The 20,870-nt window shown below is 43.1% G+C and overlaps 1 protein-coding gene across 1 annotated transcript; it reads left to right on the top strand.

Annotated features, from left to right (window-relative positions):
* Positions 1–301: 301 nt before the first annotated feature.
* On the top strand, positions 302–15,883 carry LOC124200091 (mannose-P-dolichol utilization defect 1 protein-like). The gene is made up of 6 exons (XM_046596194.1): positions 302–511; positions 675–740; positions 799–931; positions 8,188–8,273; positions 8,489–8,661; positions 15,588–15,883. The coding sequence occupies exons 1-6, from the start codon at positions 427–429 to the stop codon at positions 15,855–15,857; spliced, it is 813 nt and encodes a 270-aa protein (XP_046452150.1). The 5' UTR covers positions 302–426; the 3' UTR covers positions 15,858–15,883.
* The last annotated feature ends 4,987 nt before the right edge of the window (positions 15,884–20,870 follow it).

Genomic DNA, 20,870 nt, shown 5'->3' with positions numbered 1-20,870 from the left:
TGCGATTTAAAGCGATAAGAATTTTTTAAATGCAGGTGCCGGTATTTTTATGGGAGGCTCGTTAACCAGGTAATGCCAGGTTTTTCTTGGATTCAAATTGTGCCTCATTGCGTCCATTGGCACTGGATCATTGATTTCAATTTGATAATTTCGGAAAAATAATTTAGAATTTTACAAGTATAAAGATAAAGAATTATTGGTGGGAACTGGGAAATAAGTCGTGCAATCCCGTTCGTTTTCGTTATTCTTATTAGCCCTCTAGCGGCTGTTTGAGTTTTCACTTCACGCAAGATGTTGTCGGCAGGGGGCCTTGTAACTGTCACTACTATTTACATTCGATAATTTGGCTTGTGGGCGAAATTGTGGTAGATTCCAACTCATCACATTGAATCTTGCTTCATATTTCATTTCTTAAGTACCGATAAAATGGAATACCTGAAGCCGGTTATCCTGCAAGTTTTAACACCGCAATGTTACGATGAGTTCTTTGTAAACTTCAACTTTTTCCACGGTAGTCACATATTATTATTATCATTACAATGAAAACCAAGTCTGAAACCTAACATGTGTCTCTAATATTATATTCTACATGAAAGTATTGTATCATAGTGAGAAATAATAGTCTTCCTTAAAAGTTTATACTGTCTTGATTAAAATAAAATTTTCTTTCACAGTTGAATGTTTGAAGGCAGCCCTCAGCAAGGGACTCGGACTCGGAATCATAGCTGGTTCTGTGCTTGGTATGAATAGTTTTGTATTGCCATAGATCTATTCTAATATTCAGTTTTTAATTTACAGTTAAAGTGCCTCAAATTCTGAAGCTTTTCAATGCCAAGAGCGGAGAGGGCATTAATCTGACTGCTATTTTCATGGAGCTTTTCGCCATTTCTGCGAATATGGCTTACAGCTACAGAAATGAGTTTCCTTTCAGGTATGTTCTTTACCATCTTGAGTACTTATGTGTTGAAATTGTTAGGGTATTGATAAAGAAATAAGTCAGTGGGACGTAGGGAAAACATGGTCATAATTGGCTCAAGCGGTCAAGCCCATTAAGTTTATAGTGGTTCAGTATTAAAAAGAGGATTAACAATGCTTTAGATTACATTCAAAGTGTTGTTGAATGTTCAGGTGTTTTTATCTTATCTTTTTAGGCCTTTTGGGCTATTTATTTTATTACTATCGCATATTCATTAGTTTATTGTCTTTCGGAAAAAAAAAACAACTTCGAAAAGCAATGATCTTGATAAGCCGTGCATGGTCGTACTCACAGATGGCGTTGGCATGACCGATCCATCAAATTCAAATAATATTATTGGATGCTTACGAGAGAAAAAAAAATCGTGTATGAAAAGAACCGTGTGTGTTGATACTCGGTTCTTTCTTTAACGGTCGGCAATGTCCCCCCTTCACTTCCATCTCTATTCTTTTCCTTCTCATATAAAAACGATCGTGACACGGCCGTATCTTGGCGGTTTCATTTTTTCTCTCTCTCTCTCTCCTTCCTTTTCTCCCCTTCATTGTGGCCTCCCCTTCTTATTTCTAGCATCACCTGGAGCTGTCGGGTATTATATCCGCCAGCAAGAGGATTTTTTTTATTTTTGATACCGTACACCGTCAAGCCCCAATTAATGTTGCCTTCCCGGGGGTAGCGTTTATCCCTACATGGGGCTTTATTCAAACATGTTGGCTGATGCTCCAAACAGCTAACACCACCACCACTCACTCCACTCAGCTTCGAAATCTGTAATCCAGCTAACGAACACACTCTCTGCTGTGAGCCAAACGTCTTAACTGTTTTTCTTACTCCCTGACGTTTCCCCTCCCCCCCGCCTACGTTAAACGCTTGATATCGTTCATCTTTTCTATTTTTTTCCTTCTTGACGCTACGAGAAAAGACATTCGTGCAGATGTCGGCCAAGGTAGAAGGGGAAAAAAAATAATAATAAAGAAGCCCCAGACTTGTTTGTTTAATGCAAATAAAAATGGCAGCGGTCGTGAATCACCGGCGTCTTCTCTCTCCCACTTTTCCACGTCCGTTTGAATAACTAAACACCGTCTCCGGGCGTGAATAAATGTTGTTTCTCCCCTCCCGACGTTTAGAACGATAAGCCAGTCAGCGTGAAACGAATCTTTTTCGCTAGAGAAATCTCCCCAATTCTTTTTATTCCTTCAAATTCGTTTTATTAATGAAAGGGACTACTTAGATGTGGGTTGGGAAAAAGTGAAAACAAGACCATCAACAGCTTCTATCTATCTGATGCGGACGAAATAGAAAGAGAGAAATTAAAATTTAAAAAATAAATTCAAAGTTTCTTTCTTGGCCCTTTTTTTCCAGTGAAAGAGATCAGAATCTCAGCTGGTGGCCAGCCCTCGAATGTATAACAGTAGCACCATTTATTATTATAAATTTTCAGACACGTTACGTACAGCAGCTACTGCTGCTACCTCTAAACTTGGCTTTTTCTTTTCTTCTCTTGGCTGGTTCCATTCTCTCCCGGTCGGCCCAGCAGCTCCCAACACCTTCACAGTTGCAAACTAAAAGAAAACAAAAAGCTTTTTTCCTTTCTGGAAGTTTAGAAAGAAATAGAAGAAAGAGAGAGAGAGAGAAGAGAATGACTAATTATTAAAATAGAAAACATCGTTTATGCTAGTAGAGAGATTGCGGGCCGATGGCGCGCTGGACCGGAGAGAGAACCCTGGGGAAGGAGAGGATGGGAGAGCCTTGGACTATTCTCTTATTTTTCTTCTTCTTGACTGAATTAACCGTAAAAAAAGAAGAAAAATAAGAAGATGGAGAGCGATAGAATGAGAGTAAGAAGAAAAAAGAAGAAGAAGAAGTAAGAGGGACCCAGGTCCGGCTCCCCGTGTTCCGCGCCGCTTCGAGTCCACTAGCCGACGACCCGTTCGCTCTCGCTCTGAATTGCCAGTCACTCCGGCTGATTTAATTCCGTCCTCCGGGCCGTGGCATTCCACGTCACTCAACTTCTCTCATTTTCTTGCTTCTCTTTCTCTCTTCTCTCTACAGGGTCCCCCCTCTTTCCATCGTCAAGGAAAATACTACAAAAGCTCTTCGTCTCTTTATTCTCCTTATTTCTCTATGTAGTTCCATCTCAATTCCTCCCATTTCGAGCTCCCCTTTTTTCGCTTTACTGCTACTCCTCCTAAGGTTTCTTATATACATTTCTCTCTCTCTCTCTCTTTATTCCGTCGCGTAATGCTAGTAGCCGGAGGAAGATGAAGAAAGGTTGAAGTAAAAAAGAGGGTGAAGACGATGATGATGATGATGATGGAAGGAATGAAAATGAAGAAGAAGTAGATTGTCCCCCCCACTCTTTGTACTAAATATATATATTCCTCTGGGTTGGGATTCTTTCTTAAATGTTATCCGATAGCTCAGACTAAATCTGTTTTCTTTTGAAAGCATCGCAGCTTCCGTTGAGGAACGGCAGACAGACCATTGATCGAAAACACTCGAAAGTGCAGACGATACATTCGGATGTTGAGTCATTTGATCCGGGCTTCCGATTTCATTTCTCAAATCGTTCGAGGATGGGTGGGGGGTGGAAATCTCAGAAACTGAATTTCAATCGCAATTTGTTGCAGAGGTCACCGGATACCGTGTCTGTGTGTGTGAATTTTGTCAGTTTCGCTCCAGCAAATGAAAATTTCTTTTGGTTTTTTGTTGTTGAGATTTTGTTGCTTTTTCTCTTTTTTTCAAAGAGAGAGAGAGAAAATGTCACCTTGATGTCAGCGGTTAATGAGTTGGCACCTCTTAGTGGCTTGGTTCTGCCCCGCCCAACGACACTGGAAGGCTACAGCGCAGCGAATGACATTTCACCTTATTCCGGGGTCCGCGTGATGCAGCGGATCCGGTTGTCGCGCGAGTTGTCGTCACAGGAGGGGGTAGAGGAAAAAGGACCCGGCCGTTTTAAGGGATCTTCTTCTCCTCCTCCCCTTTCCTTGCCCATCCGCAAAACGGATCTTGTCGTTCCACCGTCCCTTTTCTCTCTCCTGGCCATTCTTTATTTTCGTACGTATTTTTGGAAAAAAGAAAAAAAAATGGGAGTTCAGGTGTTGCCGAGGCCAGGTGATACAGTCAGACACGTAGTAGATGGAGCGGAGGAATATAAGACAGTCCACACGGGGGGCTCCTCCTCCCATTCCGACAAACCCCCCTGCTGCGTGCACAACCCTCCCTCCTCCTTTTTTTTATTCCCTTTCCCTCCGGCCGCCACTAATGACCAGCTGATGATGAAGTAGAAGAGACACAGCAGCAACAAGCTCCGCTCTTTATCCATCACCTGCCATCTTCTTCCATCGAGAAAGAAATGAGAAGAAAACTCACAAATTTTTTGAGTTTCCCCTCTACTTGAGAGAGGAGAAAACTTTGCCCGTCATGTCCCAGGGACCCTTAACTAACAGAGTTGTACAAGTAGTTTTCTTCCTCCTCCTCCTTGAAAAACGAAAAATGCTCTCAACTCTCATCATCATCGTCGAATGAAGTTTGCACGAGAAATTGAAGGTTCTTTTTTTAGGTCGTACCCCCTCTGTTTGTGCGGTATAGCAATTAGCGCTCTATAGGGCACACACACCACCAGCAGCCGCCTATTACCGCAGCAGCTACTTACTACACTTACGTCTCTCTCTCTCTTACTCGGGAGCTCAGCAAAAGTTGATGGCAGCATAGTGAGAGAGAGTTGGTTATACTTATCAAAAACTTTTGACTACTACAACTAACTGCTTGCTACTTGTGCTTCTGGCTCTTTTTAGTTGCGGCTCCTGGCAGCTCCCGTCTGTCTCTCTCTCCGGTGATATTTCGCTAGACGTACCAAGAGAGAGGTGGTGGTGGTTGTGTATGTGTGCGGGTTGAAATCATTGCCTCCCCGCTGCGTTATAGGTTGTCGGGTTTTGATTACGTCCGCGGACGGAGAGTGTAGCTACGCCAGCAACTGTTGCCACAGAATCAGGAGTAGTCGGAGGAAAAAGTCGAAGGGAAAAAGAGTGCAGGGGGTCTATTAGGAAATGAAGCCTTTGTTTTGGGTCCGTTGCCGACGCCGCTGTTGCTGGAAAAACACATCACAGTCCGCGGCCCAAGGTGAGAAATGAAACGACGGGGTGTCGTCTCTTTTTCTTCTTCTGCTTCTTTTTCCCCCCTTGGCTTGTGATTACAAGGGATCCAATAGGAAGGAGCTGAGAGGGCGATATTGACGTTATTTTTAGGCTTCTGACATTGCGCGGTAGCCGCTTTTATAGAGATGAAGTGTCGGTTGAAACGGAGCAGATTGAGTTGGATTGTAAATTTACCAAAAAAGAAAAAAAAAGGGAAACGAAAAAAGTTAATTTTTTCAGTTAATTTGACTCGAGTGCCGCTTTTCACCTTTTGTGGTGCCCATCTTTTCGTTGTTTTTGGCTAATGATCCCGACAGAGAGCCAACGATCCATCCTGAACAATGTCTTCTTCTTCTTTATTTTTTGGGAAAAAAGGAAAATGTGATACGTAAGAAGAAACATGTTTCAGTCGACTTGGCTTTGATATTTCTTTCTTTTTCTTTTTTTTTTACGACGATGTGAGGGGAAGTTGCGGCCAGGAAAGACCACCACCTCGACACAGCGAGGCCGATGGCATACACACACACACACCGACCGACAACATAGAGCCATAATCCACGCAGGAGGTCTTTTAAGTCTCTCCCGGTCGTGTTGTTGTGAATGCCGTCATTTCAGAACTTGGTGTTTTTCTTCTTCTTCAAATATTTATCATATTTTTTGCTCGTGAATACGTGTGGAACGTTATATAGCGTCGGTTTTTGTCTGACTGGATTATATCAAAAAGAAATTCAAGTGTCATCGTCGTCCCGGATTCGTGATTTAGCGCGCATCCGGTCGATCACGTTACCGTACTGAAATTTTTTAAGTTTCATGCCCATTTTGGGGGTTTTCGGACGGATTGAAATTAAATTTAAAAAAAATTCCTTTTGCAAAGTAAAAATTCGGATCATAGATAATGCAAGATAACCCTGATGCGAACTTCCTTTCAAGATTTGTTGTTCGAATTGAAGGGAGTAAAAATTAAGGTGCTGCTACCGGTGTGATCCGTACTTGTTTTTCTTCTTGGGTTGTCGCTCGGATCAAAATCGTGTCCACCCGTCCGTCCGTCACTTGAACTGGAAAACGGTCCCCTTTCGACTAAATGCTACATGCGTACGAAATAGTATAACCGGAAGTGTGTGTGGATTCCTCCCTCTCTCTCTCTTCATTGTCCGTTGGCAAAGAGAGAGAAGGAGGGTCCCCCTTTTTTCCTCTTTTGTGTTGTGTTCCAGCGCACTGCTGGATTGTTAGTTGTAAAGGAGAGAGAGAGAGTTCTCTCTCTCTGCGTGATGGCATATACGAGACGGAAGGGAAACGCTTTTGTTGTACGGAAAAGAGCCGATTTTTTTTATTCCTTTTTTATTTGTTGTCCTCCTCGTTGTTGTTGTTTTCGCTCAAATTTCAAAGTTAAAGAAATTCCGGTCTTTGAATGCCAACCGCTCACGCCACACAAAAACAACTTGTGTGTATTTCTCGGTCGAGCTTCCGAATGGGATCAAACTACATAAATGACAAGTTTTTTTATTTTATTTTTTAACTTTTTAGTTCATGGGGATTGCGATCAAAGTTTATCTTTCGAGAAAGTTGTTTCTCGCGGGAGGAAATGTCGTTGAACTGATTCTGAACTGAACGAACGGGACATTTTTCAAAATGAACGGGTGTCTTTTCCAATTTGTGAATAGAAAGCGGTGGTTCGGGAATCTAAGAGTTCAGCGTTGCCAAGACACGAACAACAGCTGATTCGGAACCGTTCAGGCCATGTCCCTTCAAACAAAAATGCAACAAACAATCGGCGGGAACTTTTGAATCGCGCCCAGAAAACCGTGACAAATTTCGAATGCCCAAAAAATCTCTCCTCGTCTCTTTTAAATTTCAATTGTCTCTGATGACATTTACAAAAGGCTGGAAGAAGTATTTAAACTTGACTGTCGATTTTGATTTTGTAGCCAGCGTCGTAATTGCAGTTTCCCCCCCAAAAAATGATGGCCGGGGTTGTGTGTGTGTTTTGTGTTAACGTATAACGATAACCAGAAATAAGCAAACAAGAGAAGAGAAGGTGCTGGGCGGCCACGAGAAATGACGTTTTTACGACCGATTAAATACGGTTCGCGCGGCACGCGTGTTGGTCCGATGTGTGTGACGTCGGTCCGTCTCTCGTATAGGCCGAAGCTTTTTTTATTATTCCCAGAATAAAAAAAAGGAGAAAACGTGTCGATGATGTGGAGGGGGGAGAAAAGAGAGAAAGACACGGGTTTTTCGGGTTGTTGTTGTCTAAACATTTCTCTAGCTGTGTGTTGTTTGTTATTATATTCTTTCTTTATTACTCTTCTTCCCCGGCAAACTTGTGTGTGTTGTATTTCATTTAATCATAATAGAGAGAGGGGGCCTTTTTGGGGTTATTAAAAAAAACAAAAACAGGAAAAAGAAAAAGAAATAGTAGCGGCTACCGTAGAGAAAGAAAGAAAGAAAAAAGGTCCGTCCATTTTTTTATTTTATTTGTGTTTGACCACCCTCTGACAATGGCCTTATGATGGTGTAATTTTTCTCTCTCTCTCGTGTCTTTTCCGCTGTCTCTCAGACACACGGAGATATAAATAGTTTTTTTTCCTCTCTTTTCTTTCGGGGGGGATTGCAACCCGCTGGTGTGTTGTGGTGGCGGCGACCCAGGCCTTGTGCTCCAGAGGACCCTGGGCAACATCCAAGATATCACGCCAAGTTTGATAATAACAACTTGTGAAACTCTCGTGATAGATGTTGTCGGATTATTTGTTCCCTCCTTCTCCTGTCGCGTGTAGTCTCTTTTTTTTTCTTTTTTAATTTGTTGGTTTCAGTCGATCATCCAGAACGAAAATGCCACCCTCTGCGTTTGTTTTTATTTTTTCTCTGTTCAAATTTTCGAATTTTTCGCGTAATCATTTTCTAACCCCCTTTTTTGATTGGCGTGTCGTCAATTGCGTTTTCTGGGAGGACCCGCTACAATTATCATTGCGCTTGTCTTGTAGTTATTTTCTTTTTTGATATTGTTTTGCCTCGCCTAAATTTTTAAATTGGATCCTCTGCCATTTTGTTTCTTTTTATTCTTTTCACACACACACACAGTTCATGGGGCGAAGGTTTCTTCTTGGCCGTCCAAACGGCTCTCGTCGCCGCACTCGTCCTACTTTACGGTTCCGGTCCCGGCAAAGGTAAATTACTCACCAAATTTTTCATTTCATTTCTCGGTTACCACTTTGAGCTTGTTTATATTACGTTTGATAATAATTGTAGCAAGAAAGTAAGTAGCAGTGTGTCGACACTCGGCTTTCAAAGCGTGACGTCATCACTTTGAATTATTTGTCTATTTTGACGTTTCGTTGTTTTATTTTATTTTTCCCCTTGGGATGTTCTCGTTGTTAATCAGGGAAGAACGCTGGCAAATCTGCAGCTGGCGGACGGAGCGGCAGCGCCGTAGCGGCGCTCTCTTTCCTCGCCTGTTTCTCGGCCGGACTGGCCCTCATGCTCAGCCCACTAGCGCCAATGCAACTCTTGTGGCTCTTCCAGGCTTCCATCGTGCCCATCATCGTCGTCTCCAAGGTACAGAAAGAAACTTCTTAACCAAAATTCATCTCTTTGTTTCTTTTGTGTCTGTCAATACTTTTTTCTTCGAGGGTTTTTATTTTTTATTGACTTTTTCTTCTTCGACAACAAAATGCGGAATGCCGGACGAGAGAAGATTAGCATCGCAACGCGTTCAGTACTAACTACCAAACACAACAACTCTCCTCTTTTGCGCGCTTTGATGTTGTGTCTGTGCTGTGTCTATATGGTCTCTCTTCCCCCTCCCGCTCCGAAATGGCCGGGCGGATGGATGGATGGAGGGGCTGTAACAAAACGGCGCCGATTTCATTTCCATTCCGTTTTGGACTTTTGGCTTTTTTTTTTTTTTCGGGTGAGGAAAACGAGGAGGAGTCTGGGATGTTGAGCCTAGCCCCAACGTCCGCCACTCACGCGATCTATTGCACCACACACACACACGCTCGCGCGTGCACATTTCGTGTAACGGTCACAACTCCCCGTCTCTCTTTTGACTCATTTTGGATTTTCTCCCTCCCGTGCACCAAAACGGCCTTTCCGTGACTTATCCGCTCCATTTTTAATGTCCATCCGTCCGTCCACCACCTCGGCCATCAACCACCCACTCCCTCTCTTCTCTCTTTTCCTATTGAAATGCAAAGGGGGGAGAGAGAAAGGAAACGAGTCCACTCTTTCCTCATGAAAGTTAAATGAACGTTTCGTTCGGTCAGTCGCCTACCCTCGACCCCTGGGCTCTCCTGGGCCTGGTGTCGGGAACGGCAGAGTCGGAGCTGCTGCTGCAGCTTGTCGTTGTCGTTCCCAGTTGATGGGATGCGATGCCAAAGACACACACGTTTTTGGTTCAGGAATGGGCGGCGCGGGAATTTTCGAAAAATAATAATAAGAAGCCTTCTTCTTCTGAATGGTGGGTGGTCTTAACTCTTCTTTCCCCCCACTCACGCAACGTGCATTTGTGCTTTTCGTTCGTCTTTTAAGTGCAATGATTTGCAGCAGTGCGCGCTTAGTAGTTTTTTAAGACGACACATCGGGGCCTTAACGGCCTTGGACGGGATTTTGGGGGGTTAGGTCCCATCCACCAGTCGCCCACCGATGTGGAGCGATGGATAAAAAGAGACGCTGGGGGGAGGGTTTGTAACGAATCCCGTTGGATGATGGATGAGTGGTCTAATGGTCGGAAAGGATTGTAGGGTTTGTGGAAGAGGAGGAGGATCGATGTGTTTTGGTGGTTACAAAAAAGGGTTGGTTGCTAACTGTTAACATGTACCGTCGGCCATCCATCAAAGCTTTTTAGGGTGTGTATAGTTAAAAGGATGGACCCTACTCCACCTTATTGATTTAGACCTTATTTGTTTGCAACCGATATGCTCTTCTCTACTTAACTCTTACCAGTCGAATCTGTTTTTATCTATTTGTTCAAAATTCTTTCGTTCTTTTAATTCCGAAATGAATTGGAATAATTTTTCCGGAATGCGCAATGGCGTATCTTGCGCCTGGGATCTCTCGTTAAGATTTCGGCGCCTCGTAGACTATGGTGGGGTGTCCATTACCATACGCCACACAAATTCTCCCTTTAATCATCGACGATTAAGCGTGTCCGCCAGATTTTTCCAACCAATTCGTGACACTCAAAAGATGCCGAAAAATCCACACGGAAATCTTCGTTTATCCTAAAAAGAAAATTTCCTTCTTGATTTTTGATTGATCGTTTGCTCGCGTTCTCTTAGCTTTAACGATTGAGGATTGACGTCGGTATTCCAGCTCGAGGAATTTCCCGTTCAAAATATCGGTCAGAGATAAAAATCGAAATTCACGTGCCGACTATATGTGAAGGAGGAATGCCCATCTCCATTGATGGAGGAGCCCCCCTTCATTTTCTCTCTCTCAATTTGATTTTTATGATTATTATTTATTTTTTTTATTTTTTTCAGCGAGTGGGAGGGTAACGCGCATATTTTTGTTTTGGAGTTTTTTTCTTTCTTTTTGTTTTGTCCGTTGCTGGAATGGAGCGCGTGATTTCAGGGTACGTCTCTCTACATGTTCGTGATGTTCGGATGCCCTCCCTCCCTTCTCGCTCATGTTCGTGATCGACTCAACTCTGTCCCTGCTGTTAGGTGGGTGATGATGAAAACGGGGTTAGATTTCCTTTTTTTCTCGATGCAACGTTAGATATCGGCGCTGTATAGCCCACAGTGTGGTACTACTCTATAGCGGAGGTGCATTACTTTAATGCCCCTATTGAAATATTCATCGATGGGCCTTGGCGATGGCGTAGGAGGAGCAGGGATGAAGGAGAAGGGCTGCTGCTGCCGTTGCTATACTTATCGAATAAAACGTCCACCCCTCACTCTGTACCAACCTCTCTCTCTCTCCTTTTGGGCTGCAGCCGCAATCAGGGCACTCCCACGCTATTTAACGCATTGTACATTTATTCCTCTTCTTCTTCTTCTTTTTTTACACATGTCGGCGGGATGTTGGGCATTATGCAAATAATCCCCTCCCTTCGTTCCTTCTTTCACTCCCAGCAGCCAGCAGCAGCAAGTCTGTCATTAAATGCCAGAGGATTTCGGCCGCTTTTAAAGGCTTTTTCTTTAGTTAGTTAGTTAGTTTTTTTAACGAGAAGCGATCACTCTATCGATTAACTTAATTGTCTCTTTTTTTTTATTTATTTATTATTTCCTTACCTGTTTTGTCTTTGTGGGCTCTCTCGATCCCGCAACCGAAGAAGAAGAAGAAAAAAAGAGGCGGAGAAAGCGACGAATTGGTTAATTAGCTCTGCGGGTTATTAAATTGGGTCTAACCATCCTTCGTATTTGTACAGTCCAGGATCCCTTCGTTTCTTTCACTTGTTAAAAACAAACCCCCCAAATGACAGCTTGCGAGAAGAGACCTTCCCAAAAATAAAAGGTCAGTTTTCTTAACTTGCCACACAGAGAGGTGCTGGTAATGGTGGGAGGGTGTTTGCCGAGCTAGTCGGACACGAAGTTGTACTACACCAGACTATTTTTTTTTTCTCGTCGCCGTCACACACACATACCGATATATGAGCCGAAGGGCCGGCACCTCCTTCCTTCGATTTCTCCGGCGTCAAGGAATAGTATAGGAGGGCTATGCATAATCACACTGATGAACCCCTCCCAAATCTTGTTCGGTCCAGCACCGACCTCTAATAGTTGCGGCGGCGGCGTTGAAGCCGCGTGTGTGTGTGTGTTGTTTGCTGGATGGCGGATCCGACAAAAGATTTTTTCTTTTTTGGGGCCCGTTGCGCACACGCCGTCTGTCCAGGGTCTCATCTTTGGGAATCGACCGGGATAATTAAAAATCATCAGCCAATCAACTTTTTTCTTTCGTGCGGCCAATACCCGGCCTCACCCCGAACATTTTTTTTCTTTTTTCGATTGTTGATTGGCTTTTATTTTTACTCGTGAAGAAAAAAAGGAAATTTTATTTATTTATTTACACGGAGCCTCGGAAGAGAGTTGACCCCGGCGACGTTGAACCGTCGATCATCATCTCTCTAGTTCGTGTGTGGTTTCTTCAAAGTCGATTTGCATAGTTGGCCATGCGATGAAGGTGTCTGACTTGTTACACAGGCCGAAGAGAATTTCTTTCTACCTGTCTGCGGGTGTTCTCCTTTGACTCTTTTAACCAATTTACATCACGAGAGAAACCTGAGCCCCCGATCGGAATTGGTGTGTGGCGCTTGTTATGAGTGTGCTGCCCCTATCCATTTCAATCTCGTCAGTTTGTGTGAATAACCCGCTGACTTGTTAGAAACCAATGAGAGGGGGGAGAAAGAAAAGAAAAGAATGGCGATCGATAGGCAAAAGAAGATCTAGAGATGATTGTTAGTGAGCCGTATAACCTTATTTCTTTATTCCTCTTGCGGTTGTTTGACTTTGTTGTTGTTGTTGCCGTGGTTTTTATTATTTGTTGCCGTTCTTTGCGTTTTCCCGTTGGAGGGGCTAAAAAGAAGAAGAAGAAAAAAAGAATTGGCGATGATGATGAGGGGCCGGCCCTTGTTAACCTCTAGGCAGGTTAGGATCCCTATTCTATTCTGTGTGTTAGGACTCTTCTTTTCTTTATTCTATTCAGATTTTGGCTGTTCTGCGCATTGAAAGCCGAGATAGAGAGAGAGAAGTGTTTGTGTCGGTCGTGTACGTGGGTGGTGGTGGTGATGTGCAGACAGAGAAGCCCCAGTCTCATTACGATCTTCATTAGAGATATAAACACCACCCCAGTAAAGGCCTCCCCCCCGTGGGCGGCGGCGGCGGCGGGTTGGCCTCAAAACTTTCTGTCGAGTTTCTTCTTCTTCTTTTTTATTTCTGATTATTTTCGCTAGTAGTTTTGATGGGTGGTCATATCTCGTCTGCAATAGCGCTCCATCTTATTCTCTCTTGTCCTACCACCAACCGCCTATTGTTACGTTGTCAGCCGAGAGAGAGAGAGAGAAAACGGATCATCATCATCATCCCAAAACTCCCCAGCAGCCGGGCCCCGCCGGACCGCTGCCCCGGTCCAGTTGGTGCTTCAATTGCTTCACTTTTTGTTGGACGACGACTAGGCACACTAGTATACTACTGCTACGTAGTAGTAGTGTGTGTGTACGTACAACAAAAGGGCAAAAGTAATGGAGCTCTCGCCAAAGTTACCGCCGAGTTTTCGATGAAGAAGTTAAAGAAGAAGAAAAACAAAAATGAGAAATAAAAAAAAAAATCGAAACATGAAAATCCCCTAAAGGCTACAATGCCCACAATGGAGGATCGCTTCGGCTCGCGCTGCTGCTGCTGGGGCCCCCGTGATCTAACAAAACAAAACAAAATCACTTGGTAATTTTTTTGGGTTTTGTTTTGTTTAGTTGCCGCATTTTCCGCAGCCGGCGGAAGGATATGTGTGGAATGTCTGCCGGATCGCTATGCATTGATTGGCGGTTATCGAGTTAATGAAAATAATAACGCACCGTATATACAGTCTTTTAGAGTGATAGGTTTTTAGCGTTTTAAAGGGGGGGGGGTTCAAAGAAAAATGGCTGGGCATTTTTTTTTTTCATTTTTTTTTACTCGGCACAGAAATTGGTGTAGGCGGATAGGCGGATATTCTCTTTCGCCTTGCCCCCAAACGTTATACACTGTAAATGCGTTTGTGTGTATATATATATACACTACACATTGGATATATAGCGACGGCGGCAGCAGCATTGGCCGCGCGCGACTACCTGTTGATTATTCATGAATTTTTTTCTTCTTCTTCTTCTTCTTGTAATGGCCATTGGAACCGCGCGCCATTCGGTCGGCTCCGCTTTCCGCTTTAATTAGACAGCGAGAAACCAACACCAGAATCGATTTATCTCCTTTCGACTTTTGCCGTTCAATTTTTTCCTATCTGGTTAAAGACAACACAAACTATAGATACACATCGTCGGGGCCCTTTTTTCTTCTTCTTCTTCTTATTTCTTGGGTGAGACGCAGTGTCTGTGTGGCGCCGTTTGCTTTCAGAAAAAAAAAAAATCTTAAAAGGTAAAAACTATTCGGTGGTTGCGGTCCCCAATCAGCCTCCCAATCTGGCGAAAATGAAATAAAAAAAAAGAGCCTCTTTTGTGTGTCAACTTGTTCTTCCCCTCAATAATGTAACACTAAAATAATGCGGAATATCTCTAGCTGGCTGTTGCGCCTTGGAAACATGTCAAAAAGTCTGAGAGAGAGAGAGAGAAATAGGCAAAAGGGTTTTTCCTAAACGCCGTTTGCGCAATGTGACGTTGGTGTCGTCGTCGTTTTGGCTGCCGTGGTTATTTTATATATATTTTCCTTTTGACTATCGCGTGGCCGCGCTTCATCTCCTCTCTCTCTGACCCCCTCACCGTGACTGGAATGTTCTTCTTCTTCTTCCCAAAATCTTGGGCCAGCATCTTAACTGCTTAGTCCTCCACCACCACGGATCTATGCGCAATCAAAAGGTGTAGGACATTTTGTTGGGAAAGAGGAAAAACATATGGACCGACGCTGGGGATGACATTCCTCGACTCGATGAATTCTCCTTATGTAACCGAAAAGCAGTTGCGGTGGGTGTTGGTTAAAAAAATCTTAAATTCCAATGTGGGAGGAGGGAAAGGTTGTGGCAGGTGACGCTCGACCCGGAGACGGACCTGCTAAGACACAAGATGTTTCTTATTCCGTTTGGCCGTCCAGGTGATGCCACCAAAAGTAGAAGAAGAAAATGACTTGCACGAATCTATTAGTCAGTATTAACTTGTTTCCTTGTACGCTGTCTGCGTGTCACCTTTTGGCTGGATGGTCGCCGATGTAACACGTAACAGGAGAGAGACAACACACCTGCCGAGGGGCGGCCGGCTGCCGACTCTCTTGTCCAGTCCCAACAATTTTGTTTTTTTCTTCTTGTTCTTTCATTTTGGTCGGCCGAGAAAGTTCAATCCGTAATAACAACAAAAAAAAAAGACACACAAGTTTTTCCTTATTTTCTTCTTCTTCGCAGCTGAAGCGTCCTGATAAGAAATCGCCTCTTCTTTATTAAAATAAAAATATTAGAAACATTAAAAGAAAGCCGCAAAGGTTTTTTTTCTTTTTCTTGTTCTCACCTGTCGAGTGGCCCGGCACACACATGTTTCCCCCACTTTTCCGCATTCGTTGAATTGAAAATGAAATACGGACGGACGACGATCGGAGCGAATGAGACGGACGCTACATTGAGTCCAGTGTCCAGCTCGGTGGATCGCAATTCGTCCATCGGAGACGATCGTGAAATTGATTCTTTTTTTTATTATTTTGACTCTTTTGAATTGGAAGAGAACAACAACCATAACCTGTTCGTTTTGACGACGTTCAATTCAAACTAGCAGCAACGGCTTACAATTTTTATTACATTTGTATTCATTTTTTTCTTTTCTTTTATTTTGTTTCGTTTCTTTTGTGCAGATGATCCAAGCGGTGGCCAACTACCGCCAGGGCGGCACGGGCCAGCTGTCGGCCGTGACGATTTTCCTGCTGACGGGCGGGGCCGCTGCCCGCATCTTCACTTCGATCCAGGAGACGGGCGACTCGATGATGATCCTCACGTACGTCGTTTCGACCTTTGTCAACTGCGTCATCGCGGCCCAGGTGATCTACTACTGGAACAGCGGCAAGAGCGCCAAAGGTGGCGCCAACAAGAAGAAGGCCGCCGCCAAAGCCAAAAAGGACAAATAAAAATTCTCTTCTTCTTCTTCTTCTTCTTCTTCAAGAGAAAAAAAGGCCAACAACGAAAAAATGATTTCAACATCATCAGCCCTCCCCCCAGTATACAGTACGTCGTTTTCTTTTTTCTTCACACTTGTCGATCTCCTATTTTTCATCCAATTTAATTAATTTTAAGTCTGGTGCTATTATTATTTGGAAAAACAAGAGTAGTCATCACTGCCGTTTCAACTTCATAACATTAGTTGCAATTGTTTGTTATGAACTGACACATTTCATGATTCCATGGTGTTTGTGGCCTGGTCAGAGATTTAAATGCGGAAATGCTTTTTCTTTTGGGTTGTGAATGCGAGCGATGATGTTCAAAAAGGAAATAAAACTACTGTTTGCCTGGGACGAAGAAGAAGAATAAAAAACTACGTGACACAAAGTCTATTTCGATAACAAATCAGTTGCAAATCGCATTGCAGGGTCGAGGGGGTGGGTTGGGACAAGTTGATGTCAATAGGGTAATTGAATGTGATTTTATAGGAGAGCGTAAAACGTGATTATGGGGCCTACTGCTTTATTCAGCGTGTCTAGTCGCTCGGACATATTGGCCTTGTTATAGTTTTATACGAGCCACGGTCCGCTAGGAACTTTGAGCCACTCCTCGACTCCTCCCTTGGCCAGTTCAGTTCAGTCGATAAATACAAATGGAGTGGCGCAAGGTAGTACTACAAACTACTCCCCCCCCCCCCCCCCATGACGGACCGGGGGTAGTAGTACTGGGGGCTAACGCACACAAAAGTGGCAGCTATAGTTACACACACTGTGTCAAGTACAGTGTTATGCGTGTAGTCTATAAATAAATGCAGTTGCATCGACTGCCCGGGCCATCGAGTGGGCGAAGCTCTTGATCGAATTGATGTCAACCCACCGAAGAGTGGGGAAGAGGAGGAATAGATAAGGACGTTGGGTCGCTTTATCTTATTTTATTTTTATTTTTTTTCACACCCCCATTCAATGGCAAACGGACAAATGCGGGCCGGCGTGATGGCCTTCCTGGAAAATGTTGTCCAGCCAGCCTATCCTGGGTAGGTATAGTACAGAGTATATAGTACTATACTTACTAGGTCTATACTATAATCCAAGTCGAAATGTTGACTTTCTTTTGTGTGCGATTCAGACTCGAGTTGTTTGTCTGCCGATCAAAAGGACGCGGGGGCGTGTCGCCGCCGATTCAACAGTTGCCGGTCCTCGAGACTCGGCTTCCGTCCTTGTGCGTGCAAACAGCAATCGGGGGCCGGAGACTACTATAATCGGATCAAATCTCGACCCTGCAAATATTGGAGAACAACAACTGGGCCAGGGATTTCGGACAGACGGGTGGGAGGGGGTGGAATAAGGCGACGCAACTGGTTGATTCCGTGTTGGCAATTGTTTGGAGAAACGAAAATGGGAAAATTTCTTTTTTCTTTTCTGGGGCTGTAAAATGAAATTTTGTCGAGGTTTTTCCTACTTCGGGAAATCGTTAAAACCAACGAATTAGGATCCTGAACCGATGGAATTCTTTCCCTCATTGGAATGCGGGACGTTGTTGCGTTGATGGGTCTACGTTTCAATTTGAAACCGGCCAGTTTTTTAAATTCTCTCCTCCACTTTGGAATGAAACAGTAAAACAAAAAACAACAAAATTTGGTGAACGATATAACAGAAAGAAATGGGCAGACACAAACGCCAAACGTCCAACTTTTTGGATTGTAATTATAACGATCGTTTCGTGGCAAGCATCGAGGCGGGCCCGGACTAAAAGGCAAAAGATTCCTGGCTCCTTGACTGGTGAGGTGGCGGGGGATAAATGGGTAAGGTTTGAAACAACACTGGCGACAGCGTCCAATTATGCAAAGTGTGAAAACCGAGAGGGAAGAAGAGGCTCTCTTCGACCTGCGAAACCGCCATAAGGGATCGACCAAATAATACAGCAACATAATATCGACAGCCTGGGCTTTACCTATAGGTTTCTCAAGGTATTGGTTTCTCTGTCGGGTGGCGGTAGTGGCGAGCCAGTCGGCGCGGCAGCCGCTGGAAGGCGGTCACGCATATCTCAAATCCTTGGAAGGATGGAAAAAAAATGCCTGGCCGGCCTATCTCTATCATAATGTTTTTTTTCTTTCCGAACCCCCTCTCTCATTCCACATTTTTCGGGGGTCTCGGTGTCTATCTCTCTCAGCTCTCACCACATAACAACAACACACACGTACACACACAAATTACTACCTTTGCTATCGGCTTTAAACTCGTGGGTGGGTTCACATAATATATATACTACACATTTCCCCCTTTCCTTTTTAGCTTGTTGGCTACATACATAATCTATCGTTCGGCAAACTCACGTTGGCCTTCTTCAAAAGAAGCTGCTTGGCTATCCGAGAGTCGATATTTTGGTTTAATATATTTCTCTTTTTTTTCTTTTTTCTGGGGTTGAAACATTTATTTATGCATGTATCCGGAGCTCCTCTTTCATTCCGACGTTGGAGCGTTTAAAAAATAAATGGAATAGTTTTCTACCTTCTTCTTCTCTGTATATAACATACCGAAAATGATGACGCCAGCTCGGAGGATTAGATTCTCTCTCTCTCGAAAGTCAATTTTCATTATCTTTTTTTTGAAAAGAGAATTTCTTTCTTTTTCTTTCCGTGAAAATATTATGATTTTCCAGCTGTAGCTTGGGGAGGAGGGACTGGTAAATACACGAAGAGGAGGAGGAAAGACAACAAGTTCTTTGGTGGTTCAAAAACGTGTTGACCTCATCCACGTGCCGAAATACTCAAAAAACTCTTCTTCAAACTTTATGCAACAACACGGTGGCCACGCCCCGGAATCATCATCATCCCCCCCGATCGTTTCCTTAATGATTACGACCAGAACCCCAAGTGTCTGTGTGCTGTTTATCTCCGTGGTTTAACTACAACTACACACGGCACAGATATTATTATTCTTCGTTTTTAACAAACAAACCAACAACGAAAAAGAAAAATTCCAAACATTTCGGCGTTTCTTTTTCAATGGCCAACATAAATGTAGGTACAGCGATTTTTTGAATGAAACAATCCTCAACATCTTTTAAAACTAGGCTAGAGCGCAATTATTCGAAAATGACATGCAATCAAATGTAGGTACAGAGACTAACCCCTAAATTAAATCGCCGTTTCAATTTCAAATAATCGTCTGGAAATTAGACGCCATTGGCTCGGGTCTGGAAATAGAAAGAAAATGAGATGATATGAATAATTTTTCTTTCGAAAAATTCATTTGCAGGAGGACTAGACGCCGGTGTTGATGATGGTGATGAAAGCGGCTTGTTCTTCTTTTGATTTGATTTCATTTTAGTAATTTTATTTTTTTTTTCCCCTTTCTACTCCTCCTCCTGCAACTCTAACCTTCCCTATACCCACACACACACACACACAATGTCTATTATCTTCTTCTGTCTAGTGGTAGACTCTCATTGAAGTAATTAGCCTCCCCTTTTCGTCGAGGAAAAATCTTCTTCTTCAAATAAGGGCAGGCAGGCAGGCAGCCAAAATGGAATCTACTTCAAGTACACACGGGAGGACCCAGCCCAGCAGTCGGCAAAAATTATACACGGACAGCGGAGAATATAAGAGAAGAACAGAAGGGCGAGTAGTTAGACTTTACTTTTTGGGTGGGGGGCTAGGCTGCATTTTTCCCTCCCACCACCAGCAGAGTCCGTTATATTCCTCAAAGTCTGGGCCGGGGTCAAGCGTAAACGAGACGATAATTACTTTGCAAAGCCCCCTTTATTCTTTGATTATTTATTTTCTTTTTCTCCCCAGAAAAAAGTTCATCCAGACGAAAAAAGAATAGAATCGCCATTTTTAATTTGTTTGCTCTTCCAGCGATTAGTCACAGTTTAATACTTTCCTATAGCTTGTACAAATTCATGTTGAATGCGATTAATTAAAAAACTAAAAACTCTGATTGAGAGATTTCTAAAAAATAATGAAAATCATCCACCGGAAATGAAAAAAGGAAGAAAGACACTGAAGGGGGGTTATATAATATGGGGTCCTATTCGGCGGACGCTATGGCACCGTCATCAAATAAACTTTTTGGATGTGTCGCATTTTATTTGGTAAAAGTAAAAAAAATAAAATAAAATAAAATAAAAGTAGAGAGAGAGAGAGGACCCTTTTTTATCTCTCAAAGAGCAACTCCCCTCGTCATCCGCTCGCAGAGTGCCGCATCGCAGCCGCACAGAGAACTATAAACGCGCACGTCAAGTCCGGAAGGGAGTTGTTTCGGGAACACACGGTGACGTGATTGTATTTTTCTTTTTTTTTCCAAGGGGAAAACCGAAATGAAAAAACATCAAAGTTTCTCTCTCTCTCCGTGCTGTACCAGCTACTGGATTGCGTCACATGGAAACTGATGTCTATAAAATAAGGACAGGATTTACCGAAAAAAAAAAAAATAAAAAAATAAAAAAAAAAACTTTTTTTCTTTATCTCCGCCCACGCCCTTATTATCATCCGAGTCATTTCCCTTGATTTTAATTCGATTTGATGTGAAAAAAAGAAATCGGTTATTTAAAAATAAAAAGATTATTTTGAGACGATGCAACGTTGTTTCACTTTATTTCGTTTTTCGGCAGTCAATTGTTTCTCAGTTTTTGATAATCGAACAAAGGAGTCGATACGACACAATGGCGAAGGTCGTTTAAACCTTTTTGTCTGTTGAAAAGACTCGAAACTTGGTGGTGAACTTTTGATTTGATGTGACGTCAACGAAAATTGAACGAAATAAAAAGAGAAAAGGAAAAAAAAACGTGAACTTTAGTGAACTAAATTGGTTCACGAGATACGACAAAAGCCAAATACTTTGTTCTGAGAATCAAACTTTTTAAACTGTAACATATTATTGCGACTTTCCCCGCTGTGACATTATGGTGAGATTTTAGTTTACCAACTGTAACATTTTGGTGATGAACGAATTTCGTTCGGTGAAATCTTTTCTTGGAAA

This window comes from Daphnia pulex, chromosome 8 (assembly GCF_021134715.1).
Source record: "Daphnia pulex isolate KAP4 chromosome 8, ASM2113471v1".
In the NCBI taxonomy this organism is placed as follows: domain Eukaryota; kingdom Metazoa; phylum Arthropoda; class Branchiopoda; order Diplostraca; family Daphniidae; genus Daphnia; species Daphnia pulex.
This window is presented reverse-complemented; position numbering and strand designations above follow the sequence as displayed.

Excerpts from the sequence above, each read along its gene's own strand:
- LOC124200091 (XM_046596194.1), top strand. The coding sequence starts at position 427 with ATGGAATACCTGAAGCCGGTTATCCTGCAAGTTTTAACACCGCAATGT. Across the intron at positions 8,274-8,488 it reads CGGTTCCGGTCCCGGCAAAG|GGAAGAACGCTGGCAAATCT; the intron begins GTAAATTACTCA and ends GTTGTTAATCAG. Across the intron at positions 8,662-15,587 it reads CCATCATCGTCGTCTCCAAG|ATGATCCAAGCGGTGGCCAA; the intron begins GTACAGAAAGAA and ends TCTTTTGTGCAG.